This window comes from Dicentrarchus labrax, unplaced genomic scaffold (genome assembly GCF_905237075.1).
Source record: "Dicentrarchus labrax unplaced genomic scaffold, dlabrax2021, whole genome shotgun sequence".
NCBI classification, from domain to species: domain Eukaryota; kingdom Metazoa; phylum Chordata; class Actinopteri; family Moronidae; genus Dicentrarchus; species Dicentrarchus labrax.
Genome location: NW_026136701.1, coordinates 12,128,388 through 12,152,581, shown reverse-complemented (window position 1 = coordinate 12,152,581; position 24,194 = coordinate 12,128,388). Strand labels below are relative to the sequence as shown.

The 24,194-nt window shown below is 42.9% G+C and overlaps 1 protein-coding gene across 1 annotated transcript; it reads left to right on the top strand.

Moving 5' to 3' along the window:
- Nucleotides 1-1,341: 1,341 nt before the first annotated feature.
- Nucleotides 1,342-24,179, top strand: LOC127362644 (mucin-3A-like). The gene is made up of 46 exons (XM_051398647.1): nucleotides 1,342-1,436; nucleotides 1,541-1,562; nucleotides 1,993-2,253; nucleotides 2,347-2,613; nucleotides 2,796-3,062; nucleotides 3,494-3,754; nucleotides 4,922-5,182; nucleotides 5,802-6,062; nucleotides 6,175-6,435; nucleotides 6,582-6,842; nucleotides 6,925-7,185; nucleotides 7,283-7,543; nucleotides 7,677-7,934; nucleotides 8,433-8,699; nucleotides 8,794-9,051; nucleotides 9,157-9,420; nucleotides 9,515-9,775; nucleotides 9,886-10,143; nucleotides 10,628-10,888; nucleotides 10,977-11,234; nucleotides 11,340-11,609; nucleotides 11,708-11,965; nucleotides 12,550-12,810; nucleotides 12,910-13,170; nucleotides 13,589-13,849; nucleotides 14,105-14,359; nucleotides 14,465-14,731; nucleotides 14,927-15,187; nucleotides 15,316-15,573; nucleotides 15,688-15,954; nucleotides 16,050-16,313; nucleotides 16,411-16,674; nucleotides 17,186-17,443; nucleotides 17,533-17,793; nucleotides 18,239-18,496; nucleotides 18,642-18,902; nucleotides 19,515-19,772; nucleotides 19,889-20,152; nucleotides 20,234-20,497; nucleotides 20,618-20,887; nucleotides 21,127-21,387; nucleotides 21,496-21,756; nucleotides 21,845-22,135; nucleotides 22,942-23,178; nucleotides 23,303-23,356; nucleotides 23,662-24,179. The coding sequence occupies exons 1-46, from the start codon at nucleotides 1,383-1,385 to the stop codon at nucleotides 23,943-23,945; spliced, it is 11,412 nt and encodes a 3,803-aa protein (XP_051254607.1). The 5' UTR covers nucleotides 1,342-1,382; the 3' UTR covers nucleotides 23,946-24,179.
- The last annotated feature ends 15 nt before the right edge of the window (nucleotides 24,180-24,194 follow it).

Here is a 24,194-nt window from a genome sequence, read left to right as displayed (position 1 = left end):
TTATTAATAAAACAGACTTACATACATATACATCCATATATTGGATGAATCATTCATGATTACTTTAGTGGAGGCGAGGGGACCAGCAGAATACACCTTAAGAGAGATTTAGAAGGAAACAGCAAATCAAAGACAAAATAGAACAGCATACATTTCAGTACGTGGTTTGTATTTCATCTTTTTAAAATTAATACTCTTTTTTAAATGATTCACTGAAATAAAGGAAAAAAGGAATATCTAAAGTGAAGCTTTGCAGCATTGAGGACAATATGCTCCTAACCCTATTTTATAACAATAGGACTGTGAAATTTAAAAATATCTAGAAAGACACATGATAGGCCTACTTACTGTTATGTAACACTGGCTATGGCAATGAGGTGTCTCAACACTAAAACATTAAGCACTATAAAGACAATTCTAAAAATATTTAGCATAAACTTAAACAATGCTATTACACATATACAAAGTGTGTTTTTTACAGGAATTTTCACCAGTAATGGATGAAACTGGAACTGCATTTGTTGATCTACCCAAAGCTTTTAATAGTTTACAGCATCACTTCCACCTTCCTTGCAGTACTGGTAGGCCACAGGGATCTATCATAGGACCATTATTATTGGGACTCTATTGATTCCATTGAAAGGTTAAGTTATGTATGTATGAAATATTCGAGCAAACAAATGCCTTTGACTTTCTTGACCATAAAGAGGCTTGTCTCAGCTACATTTATAGCTGTGATTGACCGTCAGGATTTATGCATCTTATCTATATTTGTGATACAGTAATACAGTATACATTGGAGTATTAAGATTAGACTGTTCTGTGTATCATCTTCCTTTCATGACATATCTATTTTATAAATCCATTTACTAACACCTAATTTAGGTGGGTATATACATTTACCACAAAAGTGTGAAAAGTCATCCCCAATGAGTCACATCAAACCAGGAAGCAGGGGGACTCAATTCACTTTCCATTCACTGAGGGAGATCATATTACCTTGCAGCAGGCCAGTCCTGTTTCAACTTTATTAAAGAAATATAGATATTTTAAGAAAAATCAGTGTTGCAACTAACAGTTAAGCTGAACCTGTAGTGCATAGACTACAGTGTTAAAACAAGACTCAAATATTCCGGGAACATAGACGAGGTGCAGTTTGAGTATAACAGTTTGGGGGATTGAAAGTTCCCCTACCTCCCCCTCTACTTTGTTTCCTTCTCATGATGACAGGGAGCCCACAGGCATCTACCTGTCCTAATTTAAGGCGTCCTGATTGGTTCCCATGAAGTTGATCTACAGGGCTCAGTCTGTAAAGATTTCAGATGAGCTGCTGAGTTCAGACCCACGTATGGACATAACTAACTGAAACTCTGACTTTAACAATGGATAAGATGTGGATGTTTTATTCATCAGTCATCCTATTGTCTGTCATACAGGTAACTATACTTCTTTTTTTTTATTCAATTTGTTTTTGTTTTAATTTCATAATGTAATTATTTTGTAATAGTTTCTAATTAACTTATTTTGTGTGTTTTTTTAGATACAACATGTTTTGGCTACAGGTGAGTGTGATAGACAGTGTTACTCATATGAATGTTTCTATTTAATTTTTTTTCATCCACATGTTAGCAGAGTGAATTTTCATATCTTTTCTACATTAGATAATGTATAACATATTAATGTCTTAACTGTGGCCATGGACATGGACCCCACATATTAATCTTATTTTGGCTTTTTAATGAAGTATTAAAATAATATTGGATAATATTGTCAGTGGCAGTTAATAGTATGTTCACATTGAACTGATCATAATGCAGGGCACTGTTGTATTGTATTTCATCTGTTTTATTACTTTCATGGTCCAAGAGGGTTTAATATAGTTATTTTGCTTTTATACTTACATTATCATGATAGTGTTGTAATTAATATATAATTATTTTCTTTAGTGGTAAGAAACCAACCAAATGCCTTGTTTTGCCTTTTCTTTTTCAGGATGTGATATTGTGTCAGTGACATCTTCTTCAGCATCAACCCTGAAAATAGTATGGAGCAGCTTCAGTGGAGCTACAGTTTATTCACTGAAATTGAGAGTTGTGAACTCTACCAGTATCGCCCCAGTGGTTGTGAAACAGACAATACCAAGCACACAGAGGCTAGTTCAGGGGTTAAGACCGGGACTTTCCTATGAAGTCAAACTGACAGTCTTACATTTTACCACTGTCCTGTGCACAGATGTTGAAATAACCATGACAGGTAAAGATACAATTATAAAAAATAACCTGTTAAATAGAACAGATGAATCCCTGTGTTGAATAATGTTGAATTCTTCATCTTGCATTCCCACAGTGCCTGCCACATCTCAGATCACCTTTGCCAAAGCTATTTCGAGTACATCTATAAGGTTTGAGTGGTCCAGCGTGATAGGGGCGGACAACTACATCTTGTTTGTGGAGGAGTTGTTTAGTTCCCCCCTAGTACAATACAACCAGACCTTCACAACCCTTGGTGGACAAGTGGACGGCCTGACCCCCTCTAGGACTTACAACTGTTACATTTACTCCTCCAACAGCGCTGGGAGGGGCGCCAAAAGTAATACAAAGACAATCACGATGTGTAAGTGCGCATAAGATGCTGGTTTTGTTGATTTTTATTCAGAGGGCTACAGTTACACAATGCAGAATTAGAAAATGTGTATGTGAAAGTTATTTGGAAGCTAGTCCCTTCACCTAAGGATACATACAGAAATACAAATACACAAAATGTGTTTGAATAACGCCTCTATTTTCTCTTGGAAGTGGTGCAGCCACCAACTGGTGTGACTCTTGTACAGACGGGAAAGAGCACAGCCCGAGTGACGTGGAACCCAGTCAATAAAGTCCTGCTTTATCAAGTGGCTGTGTTTGACAGCGACCCCAGCAACCCCCCGGTCATCAGAAACACTTCAACCACATCCATGGATATCAGTAATCTGGAGCCTTGTTCCATGTACACGGTGGGAGTATCATCAGTCAATGTCTTCTTAGTACCTGGGGAGGCCGCAAATGTTTTTCACAATACGTCCAGTGAGTATTCGGTGAAATGTTTCAGATTAAACACACACTCACTTGTGTTTACTTGAAATATTGGATTTATTTCGTCATTGTTTTGGGTCCCACAGACCGTCATAAAGATAAATGTAAAATTAACCAGTATGTAGAAAAGTACTGGAGTGGTCATTCTTCCCTTTACCACAGTCTGAGTTTGCACATTCTGACATGACTATAAAAGACACCAAATATTTGATGTGTTACATGAAGCAGTGTAAAATTATTTTGTTTGCATAAAAAAAATAAACTGACAAAGAAATGTACGGTATGTTATCTTAAATAGTGAGGTTACTTATGTTTGGGTTCAAAATCCCTTTTAGAAGGCCCAGGATCTCCAGGGCCAAACAGAATGTGGGGGTTTAGCCTAAGAAATATTCTGCATTGTCTTTTCTCACTTTTTCCTTTAGCCATAAACCCGGTGAAGACCATCTCTGTGGACTACAGCTGCTCCAGCGGGTTGGTGACAGTAACTTGGGATTTGGTGTTTGGGGCCAACTTGTACAGGGCCACCGCTGTTGATGGCACCGGCGCGTCCCTTAACTGTACATCAGCCTCCACCAGCTGCCAGATTCCCATGCTCAAATGTGGTGAGAAGTATGTGGTCCATGTCACAGCCTTCTCTGACGACTGTGAGAGCATTTCCAACACCTCCAGCTTGTTCGAGACAGGTGAGCCGAGCACATGCTCATGTGGAAATGACAAATGTGGCTTGTGTTTGTCTGTCATTCCCTTTTTAATGCTTGTATGGTCTCCACCTTTTCCCCTGCTTCATCACCTGTCTGTATATCTGTATATGTTTCCCACATGCATGCACACACCCTCTCATTTTACCCCTCACTGTCACATACACTACCACTTCTGGACATACTAAGCTTTTTAACACAAACCTTCCTCCTAAGTCTGTCCTGTGGGAAGCTGTTGAGGTTCCTCCCATGGTGTCCTATACTGTTTTCTCATGTTGAGCGGTGCAACACACCCTCTCATTAGCCACCAAAACCTGCCACCCAACACCAGTCAATCAAAAGCTCTTTACAATGTATTGAAGACAAGGAGTTATCTCAAAGGTCAGCTGTGGTATCAGTCGGGAAAGTGAAGAGTTAAAGGACACACATAGACAACTGAGCCTTGTCAGGGGGCTCCAAACAGTTTCAGGGGAGGCTCAGTGAATGGAAGTGTAAATATATTACATATATATTATATCACGTATAACATATATATAAATACAATTGTGTGTGATTTGATTAAAGAGATAGTTCAGAAACACAGTAGTTTTTGGTAGTTTTATTTTGTTTCACACGTTTCCAGAGTCAGTAACAAGTCAAATGCCTTAGGTCAAACCTTTTTTTATTTATTTGGTGTCTGAAGTTATGTCAAACCATAATATGAGGCAACCTTGGCTCAATTGCTTATTGTCTGGAATCAAATAAAATAATCATGATCCCATAGACATCCCAAGAATTTAGCTAAACTAAGCAAGGGAATGTTTTTCAAAGCTATGTCTAAGGGGAAGCCCAGTCTCAGACCCCTGATCTAATGCATAGGCACACACCCAGCACACACGCCTGTTTACTCCAATGACAAATTGGATTACAGAGTCAAATCTGTACAGTAGAAGGTTTATTACTAGCTTGTGAATCTGCTCTAACTACTTTCGTTTAAATCGTTGTGCATCACAAAACTCACCAGTCAGTATAAACTCCCCTCATCTCTCAGTGCATGGCTGTCCTCCTTTTCTCCCCACTCATCCAGATTTTGGACACATTCAATGTAACCCTTTGCTTTAATTCCTTCTTTAATTGTGTGTTAATGTCTTGTTCTCTGTCTCATTCCCCCAGTACCCTGTGCTCCAGCTAATCCTAGCACTATTCATGACTGCTCCAGCAATGTGATTGTCTTTGGCTGGCAGGCCACCAATAACACCCTGTACTATATCGCAACGGCTGTGGACAACACTGGCAAAGCAACTGAGTGCCGGACGCAAGACAACATGTGTTTCTTTACTAATACGGGCTGTGGTCAGTTCTATAAGTACACTGTGTACGCCGTCAGCTCTGAATGTAACAGCGAAGTGACCCATCCGGAGTTCGTCCGGACTTGTGAGTTTGATCTGTCTGGTTTACATTTAGTACATTTTTTTATTGTAATAACAGATTTTTTCTTACTGTCAACAAATCCCATGAAAAGAGCACACAGTCGCAGTGATTGACATGGTCTTTTATTATGATAAACATAGGAGATGCATTTTATTTTAGTAAATCCCACATACACGTCCTGCACATTAAATTTAATAGACCAATAAGTGTGTATTAATCCGCTGCTCAAAGTAGTCCCCAACAAATGAAAATTTCATCCTGTTTGAGTAATGTTCTCCAGAAACTACAGTGCCCAATTATTTTAGAAAATGATTTAGCCTTTCAATAAACTGAAACCATATATTTGTGACCGTCTTGTCCCTGATTGACATAGCCATCCAATCAGAAAATGTCAACTGCATAATCACTGAGATATATTAAATGTAACCAATCATGATAATGAGGCCAATAATTAGACTACAGTACTCACCTCATTGGTATAATTATTAACTCAAAGCAGTTGAACTAACTTCAAGAAAAGTTTTAGTTTTTTAACACATTATGCATCTTGAAATGAAATGAATGCATCTACCTGTGGGAAGACAGTAGAAGAGATATTAAGTAAGCCTTAATTTTCCTCCAGCTCCTTGTCTACCAACAAACATCAAGACAGCAGCTGAATGTCACTCTGAAACGCTGATCACAACCTGGGACTCTGCTGCTGGAGCTCTTTCCTACACTGTAGAAGCACAGGGGAACACTGCAGACACATACAATTGCACCTCCTCCACCAACAGCTGTGCAGTGGCCGGAGTGCCGTGTGGTGAACACCTCAGTGTGTGGATCATCGCCTCCAATGACAACTGCTCTACTGAGAAGGTGCTGGGAGAAGCTGCTCAGACTGGTACGTACTGGGACTTCTGTAACATACTTTATGATGTAACTCATCACTTACACTGATGCTCTGTTATTCTTAATTGTTTAATGAAAGATTGGTCTTTTCCCCCTCTCCTCAGTTCCCTGTACCCCCACCAATCTCTCAGTGTCAGTCGACTGCAGCCAAGATTCTGCAAGATTTAACTGGACGACAAGCATCGGTGCTATATTCTACATAGCGGTGGCTGAGGATGCAAATGGAAATATACACAGCTGCAATTCAATGGGGACTAACTGCTTGATTGAAGGCCTGAGATGTGGACACAATTATACTGGCAGCATTATTGGCACCAATCTAAAGTGCAACAGCACCGCCAGTGAGGAGGTCACATTTATGACAGGTAGGTCAGATAGTTGGATTATATTAGATTGTACGAACTGGAAACTTTGGCTATCTCCTAATTTTTTACAAACCTCCTTTAAAAATGTCAGTCTGCCAAAATCTGATGCATTTTACACATCTAACTGACTATTCCTCTGCCATCAGCTCCTTGTCCCCCAACAGACATTGAGGCATATAGAGACTGCAACGCCAACCATGCTCTGATAGTCTGGCAGAACCATAAGCCCACAGGCCTCTACACAGCAGTCATTGAGGATCAGAGCGGGGCTCAGCTCAACTGCACCAGCAGCACAGTCAACAACTGTAAAATCCCCTCTCTGCCCTGTGGAAAGAGATACAACGTCACTGTCAGCTACCATGATGGAAACTGTCCGTCCACTTCAGCACCTATCAGCATGGACTCAGGTAGTATATTAAGAGGGGTGAACTGTCTCTGTCTGGAAGAACAATGAACACTACAAATGATTTATGATGCCTCTTCTTTTAGTGCCATGTGGTCCTGAGGATGTGATGGCCAGTGTGGCCTGCGTTACCGGTGAGCTGAAAGTCACCTGGAACATCTCAGTTCCCGCAGAGAACTACACCACCATTATCTCCAGAGGAATAGGTCAGCCGCTGCACTGTAACTCTACAGAGACACTGTGCACCACGGGAGGGCTGTTGTGTGGAAGCTCCTACATAGTGACGGTCTTGTCCGTCACCGGGACGTGCTTCAGTCTGCCGAGCACAGAGGTCACAGTGCAAACATGTGAGGAAGATTTACCATCATTCAGGATGTAGACAGAGCTCTGGGACTTTCTTTGAATGCAGTCTCAAACTTCTCCTTCATCTCTATTTCCCTTCAGTGCCATGTCCTCCCACAAACGTCACAGTCACACACACATGTGCGCCAGGTTCTGTTCCTGTGTCATGGGTGGCCAGTGACAGTGCCATATACTACACTGCTGTCGCTGTGAGTGGCGGGGGTCACAGGTCAGAGTGCACGACCAACACAACTACCTGCAGCCTCCCTGGACTCCAGTGTGGGGAGGTGTACACCATTGGTGTTTCAGGAGGTGATGACAACTGTACAGGTCAACTGAGTGACACGGTCTCTTTGAACAGAGGTAAAACAAGACTGAACACCACCATCAGTGTCAATAATAGTTGGCTTAATAACCTTAAAAGGACTTAAATGGAAGTGTTATATAGAGGCTTCATTAAAACATTGGTTGATGTTTTGTTTGTTTCCCTCTCCAGAGCCATGTTCTCCTACTAATGTGTCCAGCCAGCTGGTCTGTAGCGCTGGCATTGCTCACGTGTCCTGGGCTCCCAGTGCAAATGCAGTGAAATACGCTATGAAAGCCACCAGCAATGAACAGATCCTCAGCTGCACCAGCTCCACCCCCAACTGCACGCTGACTGACCTGGTCTGTGGCCAGCTGTATGACATTGTTGTGACTTCAACTGATGGCACCTGTGTCAGCGGCTACAGTGCCGCCTTCAGACAAGACGAAGGTACTGAGAGGGAGGTCGTACCACATTTGATCACACATCTTCTAACCATGACCATGGCAAAAAAAACAGTAGATAATTAAGATGAATCTTGCCAGCTGTTAAAGCTATAATAAATCCATATCATGACATAAAGTGACAAATCTCGTGGTTATGCAAGGAGCTTTTGTCAGTTCTCATTCTGCCTTAAATGTAGCCAATACATGCATGTAAAAACACACACTAAGTACTGCAACACATTGCATCAAAGGAATAGTTCAACATTTTAAGGGGAAATGCTTATTTATTTTTCTGCTGTGGGTTAGATGAAAAGATTGATACCGCTTATGATAAATACTTTAGTTGGTTAGCCAGGAGACTGGTACCTTAGCTTAACATAAAGACTGTTAGCAGAAGGAAAGAGCTAGCCTCATTATACATTATAGCCTATTATTAAAAAATTACAATTTTGACTGAGAAAATCCTCTGTGACTAATTTCCATCATGTTGTGTCTCTGTCAGTACCATGCGCTCCAGAGAATGTCACTACGAACCTGTTATGTGGCACCAGTGACATGACAGTCAGCTGGATCCCCAATGCTCTGCCCTTCAACTACAGTGTCATTGCTGTGCCACTGGCTGGAAATATTAGTTCAGTCACCTGCAAAACTAGCCATGCCAACTGCAGTCTAAGTGGTCTCCAGTGTGGACAGACTTATAATGTCTCCGTCAAAGCTTCCTCTGGCAGCTGCAGTGGACCATATAGCCACCCACAGATTGTTCAGACAGGTAATTAGGATGATGATGTTGACAGGATAATAATTTCCATGAATTATATTGTTATACTTTGATTCATTTCATGCACTGTGATTCCTTCCTCCAGCATCCTGCTCCCCTCAGAGCTTAACAGCAGTGACAGACTGTGGCACAAACTCTCTCCTGGCCTCCTGGAACGCAGCTCCTGGTGCTACCTCCTACACAGCAACAGTGACGGGCCCCAATGGCTTCTCTGAAACCTGCTTCTCATCAAACCTCACATGCTCTTTCTCCAGCCTGCAGTGTGCCAGTCAGTACAACATTACAGTGACATCCCAGGACAGCAACTGTACCAGCTCTCCCAGTCAAACTGTTCTGACGACAGGTTGTGTTTACATATTTTTGTATGAGCGTGAGCATGAATGCATTTTCTTGACTTGAAACAAATCATGTGACACATACAGTGTGTTCTCTCTACCTCTCCCAACAGGACCATGTGACCCTGTCAATGTGACCAGTATCTACCAGTGTGGTTCAGACAAGGCGACAGTCTCCTGGGAAGCTGCTGCCGGGGCCGTGGCCTACACTGTGCACGCTCAAGAGGGCAGCTCTCAGCATTATTCTTCCTGTAGGAGCAATACAACATCCTGTCAGCTGAACCAGCTGCAGTGTGGGAAAGTTTACAACCTGACTGTGATGGCTGAGGATGCCACCTGCAACAGCACTGGAGACATCAGTACAACCCTAATGACAGGTAGAACAGAGGAACACTGGACAGACTCAAGCTTAACTTAAAAGTACAGGAAGAAAACTGAACACTGAACATCCCTTTCATTTCTCCTTCTCAGCTCCTTGCTCTCCCTCTGTCCAGAACAGCACTCTGATCTGTGGCACCAATTCTTCCTCTCTGTCATGGATGGCAATGGCGGACGCCACAGGTTACATAGTTAATGCAACGGCAACAAATGGGCACACAGTTTCATGCAGCTCAGCTGCTGCTACGTGCATCCTAACAGATCTCCTGTGTAGTGAAACCTACATGACCACAGTCACTGCACAGGGAAGCCAGTGTGACAGTGCACCAAGCTCCAGCACCAACATTACCACATGTGAGTGTGTGCATGGCTGTGAGAGAAAATTAAGTATATCTGTGAAAAATAATTTCTTGCTTATTCCATCTGGTAAACCTACATTTCTGTTTCTTCTGCTTTCTGTTCAGCCCCCTGTGCTCCAGCTAACATATCTAAGCAATATGTGTGTGGCACCAGCACAGCAGTGTTCAGTTGGACTGACCCTTTGGGACGCCTCAGCTTCTTGGCTCAGGTTGCAGGAGAAGGGTATCAGGATAGCTGCCAGACTACAAATACCAGCTGTGCGTTCCAAAGTCTCCCTTGTGGTTTGGGTTTAAATGTAACAGTCGAGGCTCAGGGGGCACAGTGCAACAGCATCCCAAGTGTCAGCGAATCTCTTGAAACAGGTAATACTTCCACCAGTGTACTGCACATAAACAAAAAATCCCAAGTTGATCAAACTGATTGGTACAGAGGTGCAGAGATGGTTTCAAAGCAGTAGTTCAGCATTTTGGGATATTTGTTTATTTCTTTTTCTATTTTCTATTTCTTGATATTGACCATGTTTGTCAAGTAAATATATTGCTGGAGCACAGTTAGCTTAGCACAAAACTGGAAACCACCTACAAGCACCTCTTGAACATCACGTTTTAGGGTCCAGCACGTAACCTAATAAAATGCACTTTGGTTTTTGTGCGTATTAAACACACTAGAGATAAACTGCAATAGTTAGTGAGCTTTAGAGGGTTCTTTTATTTACCTTTGGACAGGGCAAATAAACATATTTCCAAATATGTTAAACAATTTATTTAACTAAACCTCACAAAATGTCAGTTGATGTACTCTATGTAAATTTCTTCTTTGTCATTTTTTTCCTTTTTCACTCCCCAGTCCCGTGTGCCCCGACTAATGTCAGCGCCATCCTGGTTTGTCTCAATCACTCAGCCCTGGTCTCATGGGTGGGAAGCCCCAGTGCTATAGGATTCAATGTGACACTGACAGGCCAGGATGGACACACACACCACTGCCAAACCAACACCACCAGCTGTCAGCTACCTGACATCCACTGTGGTGAAACCTATGACATCGTGGTGACACCGTACTCTGAGACATGTGCAGGACATCCAAGTGCACTTTACGTCTTTAGAGCAGGTACATGTTCTACCTGTGGAATAAAATATACTTACATTTCACCTCAGAGAGACAATTATAAACCCTTTTTTTCTCTCCTTCTCTCCAGGTCTTTGTGCTCCCAGTAATGTCACTGTGTCTCCAGAGTGTGAGGACAGCATTGTCTCTTGGTCTAATGTAACAGGGGCTGAGATGTTCATAGCAACAGCAACTGCAGGAGATGGCCACACTCACACTTGCAGCTCGAACTATTCCAACTCGTGCAATTTCACTGACCTCCACTGTGGGGAAACCTACGCTGTTACTGTTGTTACTGTGGACAGGGGCTGCTGGAGTGAACCAAGCTCAGCCATGGAGCTGAGAACAGGTGAGAGGAAACTGTAATGAGCAGATTTTGGGTCTTTAGAAATATCTAAACATAGATGTAGTAATTGTGCAGAGTCACCTCACATGTTTCTCTTTATTATCCTAGCTTTGTGTCCACCTACTAACTTGACTGGTCAAGTCAGTTGTGATACCAACGTTTTGACCCTGACGTGGGACCTGAGTCCAGTGTCGGGGGCCACCTACTCTTTACAAACTGAGTGGATAGGAGGTGCACTCACTCCTTCATTGAACAATACCTCTAATACCTCGCACACACTTACCAATATGCTGTGTGGACAGAGATATGCTTTCCGCATTGCAGCACAGGATGGAAACTGCCTCAGCAGCTACAGTCTGCCCATAGAAATAAGCACAGGTAGGGTGCGTTTCTATGGCAACAGGTTTAGGGGTTTTACCTGCTGCAGTTGAATTAAAAATTATCATAAACTAAAATCACTTTTCCTCCTCCTTCAGTCCCATGTCTGCCAACCAACTTCACTGCTCATGTGGACTGTGGAACAAACAAAGGGAATTTCTCCTGGGCCGGGACGAGCGGAGCTGATTTTTACACTGTTGAGGTCACAGGAGGGCATGGCCACATAGCGTCCTGTTCCTCCAGTGACACCTCCTGCGCTACAAAACTTCACTGTGGCCGGACATACTCCGCTACACTGGTGGCTTCCACAGAAAGCTGCAACAGCAGCAAACATGCTGACATTAGTTTTGATTCTGGTAAGATAAGGACAGGCTCTGCACACAGAGATGCAGTCCAATGAACACAGACAATCACAATTTTTTTGGTTAAATGTCTTTATTGGTTTTAAGTAGATAACCACTGAATAAGAAACATATAAAAACATGTCTGAAAGAGAACCCTACACTCAGATAATTATAATAATACATTAATAATAATACATCCAAATATCCTAATAAAAACAAGGAAAACTAAAACATAGAAGAAAGAATAAAAACATATTGCAACAGTGGCGTGCACAGACTTTTTGAAGGGCAGGAGCGGAAAGAAAAAAAGGGCACATATAGCGCGTCCTCACCACCAGAGGGCACTTTAGCATGCGTTTTGGGTCCCAAGAGGGCACTTTAGCGTTTTTCAACAATAGGCCCCCTGAAGTCAATTAAGTGTACAATTGTTAAAAATAGAATAAAAAATACATAACACAAACATAAAAATATATGGAAAACTCATCTCTGATGCAATATTCACAGGGAATAATCTGCTCAAAATTCATCCAAATCACTCATTTGACAAACACTGTAGTTGATTATACTCTTACCTGTAATGAAACTCTCTCCCTTAGCTCCCTGTCTCCCAGAAGACGTCTTAGCCGAGTTGCAGTGTAACACCAACGTGATGAATGTGAGTTGGACACAGACCCCCGGCTCAGATGATTACACTGCCTGGGCCATCAGTACAGATGGACACAGGGCCTCCTGCAACTCAACCTCCAACTCCTGCTGCATTCATGATCTGCAGTGTGGCAAAGTCTACGAGGTGGCCGTCACCTCCTCCTCCCTTCACTGTGACATTATTGCTGGCTCCGACTACAAGGTCCAGTCTGGTCAGTGCAGCTCTTTCATGTGCATAACTTGAATGTAAAATCACTGTAAAAGAAAATGACGTTCGCTGAAGAATACGCTCTTCTTTCAACTGCCTCTAGCTCCCTGTAAACCCGAGAACACCTCAGTCGACCAGAACTGTAGCAGCAATGTCCTGACAGTGAAGTGGAAGCAGAGCAGCACAGAACAGAACTACACTGTTCAAGCCACGTCTGATTCAGGGGTTAACACCACCTGTGACTCCACTGAGAGCAGCTGCTCCTTCCTGGACCTGAGCTGTGGTCAACTCTACACTTTCACTGTGATGGGACACTCTAATGTGTGCATGAGCGAGATGAGCAGCCCTATAGAGAAGCTCACTGGTATACTGCATACGTTTTTAATTTGACAAACATTTCCCAAAAGAATAATATTTTTGGAAATACGCTTATTCGCTTTCTTGCAGAGAGTTAGCTCAGAAGATTGATGCCACTTCCCCTTTCATGTCTGTATGCTAAATATGAAGCCAACACTATAAGCTGGTTAGCTTAGCATGCAGCTAGAGTAGCAACCAGCAGAGACATTAGAAAGCCAGCCTTGCTGTCTCTCCCTGTTTCCAGTGTCTGTGTTAAACTAAACATATTTAGCATAAAAACATCAACAGCAGTGTCAATCTTCTCATTTAACTCTCAAAGAAATGAGCATATTTCCCAAAATGTTGAATTTTACCTTTAATTATGTCTTTTATTTCTATCTTAGTGTTTCTCATTTTCACCGGTCTCTTCTTCTCTACTTTTATAGCCCCATGTCCTCCCAACAATGTGTCAGCTGAACTGAACTGTACTACTGGTGAAGCTCTGGCCAGCTGGAGTACTGCTGCTGCAGCCGTAGGCTACAGTGTCCAGGCCACCTCCAACAGTGGACACAACTCCTCCTGCAGTGAGATGGGCACATCCTGTTACCTCAGTAACCTGGTCTGTGGACAGGAATACTCTGTCGTTGTGGAGGCAATTGATACCGGCTGTCCTGGCCCGGCCAGTACCCCTGCGATGTTCATTACAGGTGAGTGTAACCACGCAGTATTGATCTTTGAGGGAGTCACATTAACTCAGTCAACACACAGTGATAGTAATCATCTACCTGGCAAAAATCTGTGGCAAGGAAAATGTATCTGTACGGACCAAGTTACTGATTTTGTAACCATGAAACAAGAGTAAAATAAATTGCGTATGTTGTTGTGTCGATGAAGAACACCACAACCATCAAGGCATTTCACTTGAACATAACTAAAACTACAGTATGTATTTCTCCTTCCAGAGCCCTGTGCCCCCATGAATCTCTCTGTCCACTACAATGTCGGCTCTGCCCAGGTGATGTGGGGGGCTGCAAGAGGTGCCAGCTCATACTCTGTCGAGGGTGTGACTGACCAGGGCTCGGCGGTCACATGTAACACCACCAACACCAACTGCTCCCTGAATGGCCTGCAGTGTAGTCAGACCTACAACATCACTGTGATGGCACACAACATGGACTGTGACAGTGTGATCTCTGAAACCTATCACCTCATGACAGGTTAGTGACCAAAATGGGAAAAGATTTGTGTGAAACATTCACAGGTATGGCACTAAATTGGTTTGACTTTTTTAAAATTTTTTAATGTTTTTCCCCCTCACTCAGAACCCTGCCCACCCACCAACGTTCAAGCCAATATTGCGTGTGAGCAACTTACCGCAACTGTTTCTTGGCAGCAGAGCGACCTGGCTGTGGGTTATGTCGCCTACTTTGAGAACGAGATTGGACACAACACTTCTTGCGTTGGCACGGATGCAGATACCTCCTGTGATGTCTCAGGACTGATGTGTGGTACAGTGTACAGCGTCTGGGTCAAGGCCTTGGGACAGCAGTATAACAGCTCTGACAGCATAGGGGTCTCTATTACACCAGGTAAACTCGACATATGTAGATTTACAATTACATACACCAACAGAAACACTTGTTAGTTTAATTTGTGCATTGATGTTCAACGTGACCTTTGGTGTTTGGGAGCAATATATATTGAGGAGGATTAAGCTCAAAGGTCCACTTACTAGTGATTTGGAAGATCGAGCTGAATGTGTCATATTCTTCCTAATGCCACAGGACCTTGCCAGACGAGTGGCATCGAGGCCGTTTTGGACTGTGAGATCAACTCTGCTACCGTTTCTTGGCAGCCCAGTGTCGGAGCCATGTCCTATGTTACTGAGCTTACAGCTTCGTCAGGCCACACCGCCAGCTGCACCACCAATTACACCAACTGTGAGCTGATCTCTCTGCGGTGCGGAGAGGAATACAACATCACTGTGAAGGCTCTGGGATATACTTGCAACACTACTGCTCAAATGGCAGGATACCTCACCACAGGTACAGTATGTTCATGTGTATGTGTTTTACTGTAGTACGTCAGCTATTTTGTTTGTGGAAGGCCAACCATTTTACAACCAGCATACGGCCATACCATTGTTCATATTTAATGTAACTGCTTCCCCCAGAGCCCTGTGCCCCCATGAATCTCTCTGTCCACTACAATGTGAGCACTGCCGAGGTGATGTGGGGGGCGGCAAGAGGTGTGAGCTCATACTTTGTCCAGGCTGTGACTGACGAGGGCTTGACAGTCACCTGTAACACCACCAACGCCAGCTGTTCCCTGAATGGCCTGCAGTGTAGTCAGATCTACAATGTCACTCTGATGGCACAAAACTTGGTCTGCAACAACACTGTGACTTCTGAACCCTACAGCCTTATGACAGGTTCGTCATCTGATCAAAAAGAAATGTGTAAAATATTTCACTAGACACAGGTATGCCTCTGTACGTGTCCGGTGTTGTCTTTCCTCTAATGTGTGCGTTTTCCCTCTCATTCAGAACCTTGCCCACCCACCAACATTCAAGCCAGTATGGCGTGTGAACAACTTACTGCGACAGTTTCCTGGCAGCAGAGCAACCTGGCTGTGGGTTATGTCGCCTACTTTGAGAACGAGATTGGACACAACACTTCTTGCGTTGGCACGGATGCAGATACCTCCTGTGATGTCTCAGGACTGATGTGTGGTACAGTGTACAGCGTCTGGGTCAAGGCCTTGGGACAGCTGTATAACAGCTCTGACAGCACAGTGATCTCTCTTACATCAGGTATAGACATACTCAGTATATAAAGTGTGAGTTTCTTTTACATTCTTGGATTTGTTTTATGTTTATTCATAAACTTACTCATGGTCTTTTCTCAGCTCCATGTCTGCCGAGAGAGTTAGAGGTAGATGTTGACTGTAACTCTGATGGTGCCGCCATTGTGTCCTGGAATGCTACTTATGGCACAGCAAACTTTTTGCTGTCAGCCATTGTCAGCGGAAGTCTTCAGACTTTGTGTGCAACTCAGCAGAACAGCTGTAATGTGACAGATTTAAGTTGTGGAGAAACCTACAACCTTAGCCTCACCGCCAGCAACCAGCAGTGCAACCTCACAGCGCCGATTCATGCCAACCTCACCACACGTGAGTTGACTGTTTACAGTAAATCCTCATAACTGACAACTTTTTGTCTGAGTTGAACAAGATTTAACCCTCTTCCTTAAACACTTCTTCTTCTTAGGTCCTTGTCCTCCTCAGCATGTAGCTGTTGACCTGCAGTGTGGCTCCCGCACTGCAGTCCTGTCCTGGGAGAAGAGGTCTGATGTTGAAGTGTACAAAGCAAGTGCTATCAAGACTTCCGGAGGGGAGGTGCAGAGGTGTAACTCTACAAACTCTACCTGTCAGTTTTCCGGGCTGGACTGTGGAGAGACCTACAACTTTACTGTAACAACACACAGTCAAGGCTGCACTAGCCAGGCCAGCAGCACCGTGTGCATCCAAACAGGTACTGCAGAAACTTCACAGGTTTATTGGCCTTATTCAGTGGTGAAAAGTAACCAGTAATGTACTTAAATGTAATGAGTTTGTAATGGTTTTGAAAGAGTCTCAATTTAATACTAATGCCTTTATATGACCTATATAAACAAACAAGACCAGCAGCAAGAAGATCGGCTATTTCTATATAATTATTCTAAATGGCTGCCACTGGGTCGGATTTCTATGAAATTAATTAAACGAGAAAGGATTTAAGGGTTTATTTTACAAAAAACGTAATATTCTTAATATTTACATTGAAATATTTAGAGCTTAGAACTTATGATTATAGTTTTTATTAATGATTCATCTGATTATTTTCTTAATTAAAGTATACAATTAATCATTTTGGTCAGAAAAAAGTCAAAAACGCCAATTTATGTCTCCAAACAACGGTCTGAGTACTTCTACCACTACTTGCCCTATTTGAGTTACAATCAGTACAATTGTTTTTCTGTCTTTTTTTCTTTTGCCCCTCACAGAGCCTTGCCAGCCTGTGATTGTGTCTGCTCAGGCGCTCTGCAACAGTTCTGGTGTCCAGATCTCCTGGCACCAAGCAAGTGGTGTTGTGAATTACTTAGTAACAGCCAGAGGGAGCCTTGGATATGTGGAGATACACAATACAACCCAGACCCTTCTGTCTGCTGCTTTACCATGTGGACAGGACTACAATGTCACTATACAAGGACAAGGCAGCGAGTGTGACAGCATCCCCAGCAGCCCTGCCTTCTTTAAAACCAGTATGATCTTACACAACGATACAATGTGCGTTTCTTTTCACTCGATGCGTATATTTGTCTGCATGTTCACCTCCATCCTCTCTCCCCAGCTCCGTGTATACCCCGCGATGTCACAACCTATGTGCAGTGTGAGTTTAACATGGGCTCCGTCAGCTGGGGACCCACTGATGGCGCCGATACTTATGTTGCCGTGGCAACTGGGCTTGATGGCCACACCCACCTTTGTCTCACCAACACCACCTCCTGCACCTGGAACGACCTGCACTGTGGAGAGGAGTACAATGTTGTAGTGAGAGCAAAGGATGACAACTGCACCAGCCTGCCCAGCAACAGCTCTTTCATCCATATGAGTATGTTAATGACAGTTTGTCGAGCTGGTCACACTTTCTTTTAAAGGTTACTTGTCTGAAGTTTACTAGAAAAATAATGTCGAATTTGGTTCTATTATAAGGCAAATATAGACTATATTTAATGTATATACTTGTAATACTGTATTAATTAGTTTCTAGTGTGACCTAGGCATCCAGTCCATACACAGAAGATGAACAGCAAGCACAGAATGCTTACAAATAATAAATATTTGCTTAAGTTTAAATGTAGCTCTTCCTTCAGTCAGACAGTCATACAGTAATTTCCCTTTAGTACCAAATGACATAGTTCTTTCCAGGAAACTTCCCAGGAAATTGCAGACCCGTGAAATCAGTGAAATCGGCTGGTGTAATAAAACCTAGATGAAGCAAAAATGTAGTTGAAGACCTCTGTTATAAAATATCCATCATCTTTGTTTCTTTCCAGATCCCTGCGTGCCCCAGCATTTGTCTGCCTCTGTGAATTGCAATATGAAAGTTGTGTCTCTGAGCTGGAATGCCAGTAATGGGACAAAGCTGTACATGGTATCAGCTGAGGCAGGAAACAAAACAACTGCGCTCACCACTAATGTCACCACAGCCCACTTCTCTGACTTCACCTGTGGACAGAACTACAACCTTACAGTGACATCTCACAGCCAGCACTGTCCTGGCAATCCCAGCACACCAGCCTCCATACAGACATGTAGGTTATACACAGATATATAGTAGCTGTAGTAGCTGTATTTTACTTTTAAAGTCAAATCAAACAGATAAAGAAATCACTAAAATATAATAGTAGAAGTGAGCTCAAACAGGTCTAAAATTAACTTGTAAGTATTTTCTCTCAGGGCCATGTCCACCCGCAGGAATCTCTACCATGCAGGACTGTCTCTCTGGCATCGTCATGGTAACCTGGCAGGCCAGTAATGGGTCAGACTACTACACAGCCACCATGCAAACTGACTCTGGCATCTCAAACTTGTGCATGTCTGACTCTAATGAATGCAGCGTCCCCGGCCTGACCTGTGGGAACAACTTCACTGTGTCGGTCACAGCCTCCAACCAGCAGTGTAACATCACCTCCACTCAAACCACCAGTCTGCAGTCAGGTGAGGTTTTGAAAGGCTGCTGGTGGACCAACATGCTGACACTTCCTTAATAGCACAATTAATAGTATACTATAACTTCTAGTAAGTGTAGTAAGTGCAAATTGGTATCACTTTTTATATTCTGCTTTTATTCCCTTTAATATTATGCATTTGGAATTTTTTGCCACAAAAGGCATTAAAATATCCATCAAAGTCTAATTTTTCAAGCCATTCTCTGCAGCACTATCAAGGGGTTTTGTATCAATGGATTTTTGCTGTTTACTCGGAGGAATTCGATAGTCAATCGCTGTATGTGAAAGGGAAGGTTATTTGGGATGCCTTTATTATGACCTATCAAGATACTGAGAGGTCATTTATTTGAAATTGATGTTTTAAATACATATATTGTTGAGTATATCAATTCTTGGCACATTTCATATCCATTTTTATTATATGATAATTTAGATTTCTGATGTTGTTGTGAACAATTCCTTTACTACCCTTGAAGATGTTCTAATTTATAATATAATCAGATGAATTATTGCTGTGGTTTAATTCTTCATCATGATGAAGTTTTTACCCATCATGCTTCCTTGATTGTAACCCTTCTTGTTGTCTGCCTCCTCCCTACAGTGCCTTGTGTTCCCACTAATGTCTTAGTGGGGATGGACTGTACCAACAACACCGCTCTTGTGTCGTGGTCTGCCAGTCTGGGCGCTGTACAATACTTAGTGACGGCCCACAGTAGCCATAGCAACGTCAGCTGCCAGACTTCTGACCTCAACTGCAGCCTTGACAACCTTGCATGTGGTAACCTCTACACTGTTCAGGTAGTGGCTATGGATGACAACTGCTCTAGTGTCCCCAGCGAGGGTTTGATATTAAACTCAGGTAAGAGAGGAAAGACCAAATCAATCTAAAACACAGATATAGTTTTATACTTTTGTGCTATTTATACTAAACATTTTGAACTTGCTGTAGTAAACAAATTGTTTCCTTACTCACAGCCCCATGCCTGCCTCAGAACGTGAGTGCCGACGTGAGTTGCTCATCAAACTACATGGAGATCTCTTGGGATGCCATCAGAGAAGCAGACCACTTTTTGGTTTCAGTGACTGCGGACAATGGAGGAATGATCGACTCATGCAACACCACAAACACCACATGTTCCATCAGCAATGTAACCTGTGGAGACACATTAAGGGTTCAAGTCACCTCCGTCAGAGGCACCTGTCGCAACCAGCACAGTCTGACCCACAGCACCATGTCAGGTATGAAAACTTCAAAAGCTGTCCATCCTTGTATAGATTCATCCATCCAGTCACCAATTTAACTTCATGTTGACTTTCTAGCTCCCTGCCAGCCCCAGGGAGTCAGAGGCAACATTGACTGTGTGACCAACTCTGCCTGGATATCATGGGATGCTGCTGCGGGGGCGGACAGCTACACTGTGATAGCTGTAGGCGGAAAGGACTATACAGCCAACTGCACCACCTCCTCCAACACTACCTGTGAGGTGGAAGACCTGGCATGTGGCGTACTATATAACTTCAGCGTTATTGCTAAAAACAGCAAGTGTGAGAGTCAGCCTAGTGCCATCATTGACTTGGGGACAGGTAACATATATTTTGATTTTGTAAAACAAATATGCTGATGATACTCCATTTTATGTCAGTCGATAATCATTTTCAACCCAGAGGTAAATGTCAGTTAATGATATCTGTCTCTTCCCCCAGCCCCCTGCTCGCTCCCTGCTATCACAGCGGATGCTCAGTGCCACAATTCCTCTATACTCGTCATGTGGGATCTGATGGAGGGCAGCGACGGCAACACTGTGTACACAGCCACAGCAGAAGCCGCAGACCATACCTACCTATCCTGCAACAACACTGGCACTAGTTGCTACCTCCATGAAGCTCGATGTGATCTCCATTACACTATCATTGTAGCTGGTTCATCAGACCAGTGCAGCAGTATGAGAAGCCCACCATACAAAATAAGCATGGGTATATAGATTATTTTGTTTTGTTCTTTCATACATGCAACATCTTGTTAAATACTCGCTTAGAAGGACAGTGTTGTTTACATGAGCGTGCAATAGTTGAACATATTAGAAACGTATTTGAATCTGTTTAACACTAAAAATCATCAGAGGTGTGTGGGTGTGGTTTTATCAGATTTATTTAACAATTACCAAATCATCAACGTCACCTTTGATTTGAAATCTGTCTTCCTGTCTTCACAGAGCCTTGTCCACCCACAAACGTGTCGGTTGACATCTCCTGCGAGAACCGTAGTGCGCTGGTGTCCTGGAGCCCCTCTCCTGTCGCTGAAAGCTACCATGTTGTTGCTACAGCTGCAGACGGACACACACATACCTGCAACACCACCTCTAATAACTGCAACGTAACAGAACTCCACTGTGACGAGCAGTATACAGTCTTTGTGACGGCCAGCCACGAGAACTGCACCAGCAAGGCCAGTCAAAATGTCACAGTCAACACAGGTATATGTCCAAATATACAAAAGAGAATACCAGTGCATGTACATACATTGACCCAAAAGGACTAAATAATATTCTTTTAAGTAGTTTGATCATTTTCTTTCTGCCCAGGTCCCTGCCAACCTGAGGATCTCTCAGTTACATACCACTGTGACAATCAGTCCGCACTGCTGTCATGGACGGCCAGCGATAACGCCGGACACTACTATGGCTGTGCCCAGGCTGGAAATGGAGACATGCTGTACTGTCAGAGCACAAATCCCACCTGTAGTATCCAGGGTCTTGATTGTGGAACAGCTTACACTTTCTCTGTCCAAGCATCAGATGGGACATGCAACAGCTCCTTCAGTGACACAGTTCAGAGTGTAGCAGGTAAAGGAGTCTCATGTTTAAAGACTCAATATCTTTGTACTGTTGGCACTTAATTGAATAATACATTGAATCCTCCTCTTTCTCTCAGCTCCCTGTCCTCCAGACGCTGTTGAAGTGCAGCTAATGCCGGTGCAGGCAGATGTCCAGACGATGCGCTTCAACTGGACAGAGGTCATCTGTAATGACACAGAGTACTTGCTGACGTTAACAGGAAGCCTGCTGGGAGACAGCCAGGCCCAGTTTGAGGTCTCTTCTTATTGGACGAGCGTGACATACTTTGAGATTCCTCTCCCCTGCGGTTCAGACTATATTGCTACAGTTCAGAGCAGGACTGCTGCCAGTACCAGCGAGCCATCTGTGCCTCTCAATGGAACAACAGGTAGACTGCACTTCATACACAAGCTTCTTTGCTTATAGTAAATTAAGCAAAGCAGAAATCACTTAATAAAGGCTTAATTCTATCCATCATTAACATCATTAATTACACCTGTGCTCTCTGTGCAATGAGATATCATAAACTTAAAATTACTGTTAATCAGATGAAACAGAGGTGTTGTAGGTAAGGAACCTCAGTGTATGAGTTATATGTTTTATAGTGAGTGTGATTATGAACTCAAACCATCAAATTAAATGTTATTTCCCACTTCCCCTCAAGATTGATCTATTATGGCAGGCATTTTGACATCTCAGTGCAGGACAATAAAAGGTGTGATTAATAACCCTAATAAAGGCTGCTTCAACATTTAGTCCTGAGCTGCTATACAGCATGGTGTAAATTAAAAGTCGCTCAGTTTGGGTTATGAATGAGCGCACGTTATCTGTCAAATAGATGGAGTGGAGTAGAAGTATGAAATAGCAGAAAATGGCAATACTCCAGCAAAGTACAAGTGCCTCAAGTACTCAAGAACTTGAGTACTTTATTACATTCCTGCATTGCAGAGCACATTGTTCCAGTCTCAGGGTCCTGGTATTGTGCATGCTGGCTCAGTCATAGTCATGAATCACATACTGGGACACAGAACCATTGTTAATGTTATTAGTAACACCTGCTTTTGCTACAATGACAAGTCACAATGTCTGCTGTGAAAAAGGCCAGCTATTGCTCATTTAGTATTTAATATGACAGGGAAACATTTCAAACCATATTTTCATTTGGTTTTAACTAACCACTTTCTCCTCTCTCAGCTCCTTGCCCACCATCAGGAGTGGTGTACAGTGGTAACAGCTCCTTTGCCACAGTTTCGTGGAACTCCTCTGCGTATGCCACCACATACACAGTGTACGACAACAGTGTTATGCCAAAAATTGAGCTATGCAACACTGCAGGGCTGTCTTGCTCTCTGTCCAACATCAGTTCTACTGACCTGGTGATCACAGCCAGCAACACGGCTGGAGAGAGTGAAACAGCAAATGTCGCAATTGGTAGGAACTATGTGTGTGTGTGTGTGTGTGTGTGTGTGTGTGTGGGAGAGAGGATGCTGTAGAAAGAAAACTGACACATTTTACTGTATTTTTAAATGAATTGATTTAAGCCTTTTCTCTTTAGTGGAAACACAAAATCGGAGGAGGAGAGATCTCAGTGAACAAATGCCAGATGATGGTGAGTTTGTAAGAACAGATGTTAAGAAAAAGACAATACCATAGTATTAAAGCATTTATAATTTTCATTATTATTTTTAACCTGATCTTTTAAATATTAATACATGAAAATCTGTTTAAAGTGTGAGAAGTATGAAGGTTTTTTTTTCAGGCATACTTGATTAAGAATAAGTCTTTAATGCTGCCTTTGATTGAGGGTGTTTTTCACATAAAGCTAAATAAGAAGGGCACTTAGAAATATATATTAGCATAAGCATAAGTCAGCCAGAATCTAATTCACAACTGTGACTTGTCCCCCACCCACAGGAATCCTCTCAGCTCCCATGGTGGATATCACAGAAGCGACGTCAACGGTTATTTTGGCTGAGTGGTCTCAAGTACGTGCCGCTTCCCATTACAGCCTGTTCATCAGGAAGCAAGGGGGCTCCAGTGAGGCAATGGAATATACAGTGTATGGCGAGAGCATCATTCTCACCGATCTGAGCCCCAACTCGATCTACTGTATCTCTGTGGAAGCCTGGAACTCAGCCACCAGTGGGCCAGAGTCAGAGCCTGTGTGTGTGCAAACAGGACAGGGGCTTCCCCAATAGGAAAACACTTCTGTAGACAGAGATAGAGCTATATCTTTTGTCTGCTGTTGGTTGAGGTTATATATTTTATATCTGGGGCTATGGTCCTCCTTCTTAAATTTTATTCACTTATGTAAATGATATATTAGTCATAAGAGGAAGCGCTTCCACTTACGTCCAGTACTTACATACATTTATGCATATTTAATACTGAAGTAATTTTCAGGCTACATTCTAATAAAACTATTAAAACCATTGTGATATCCTGTG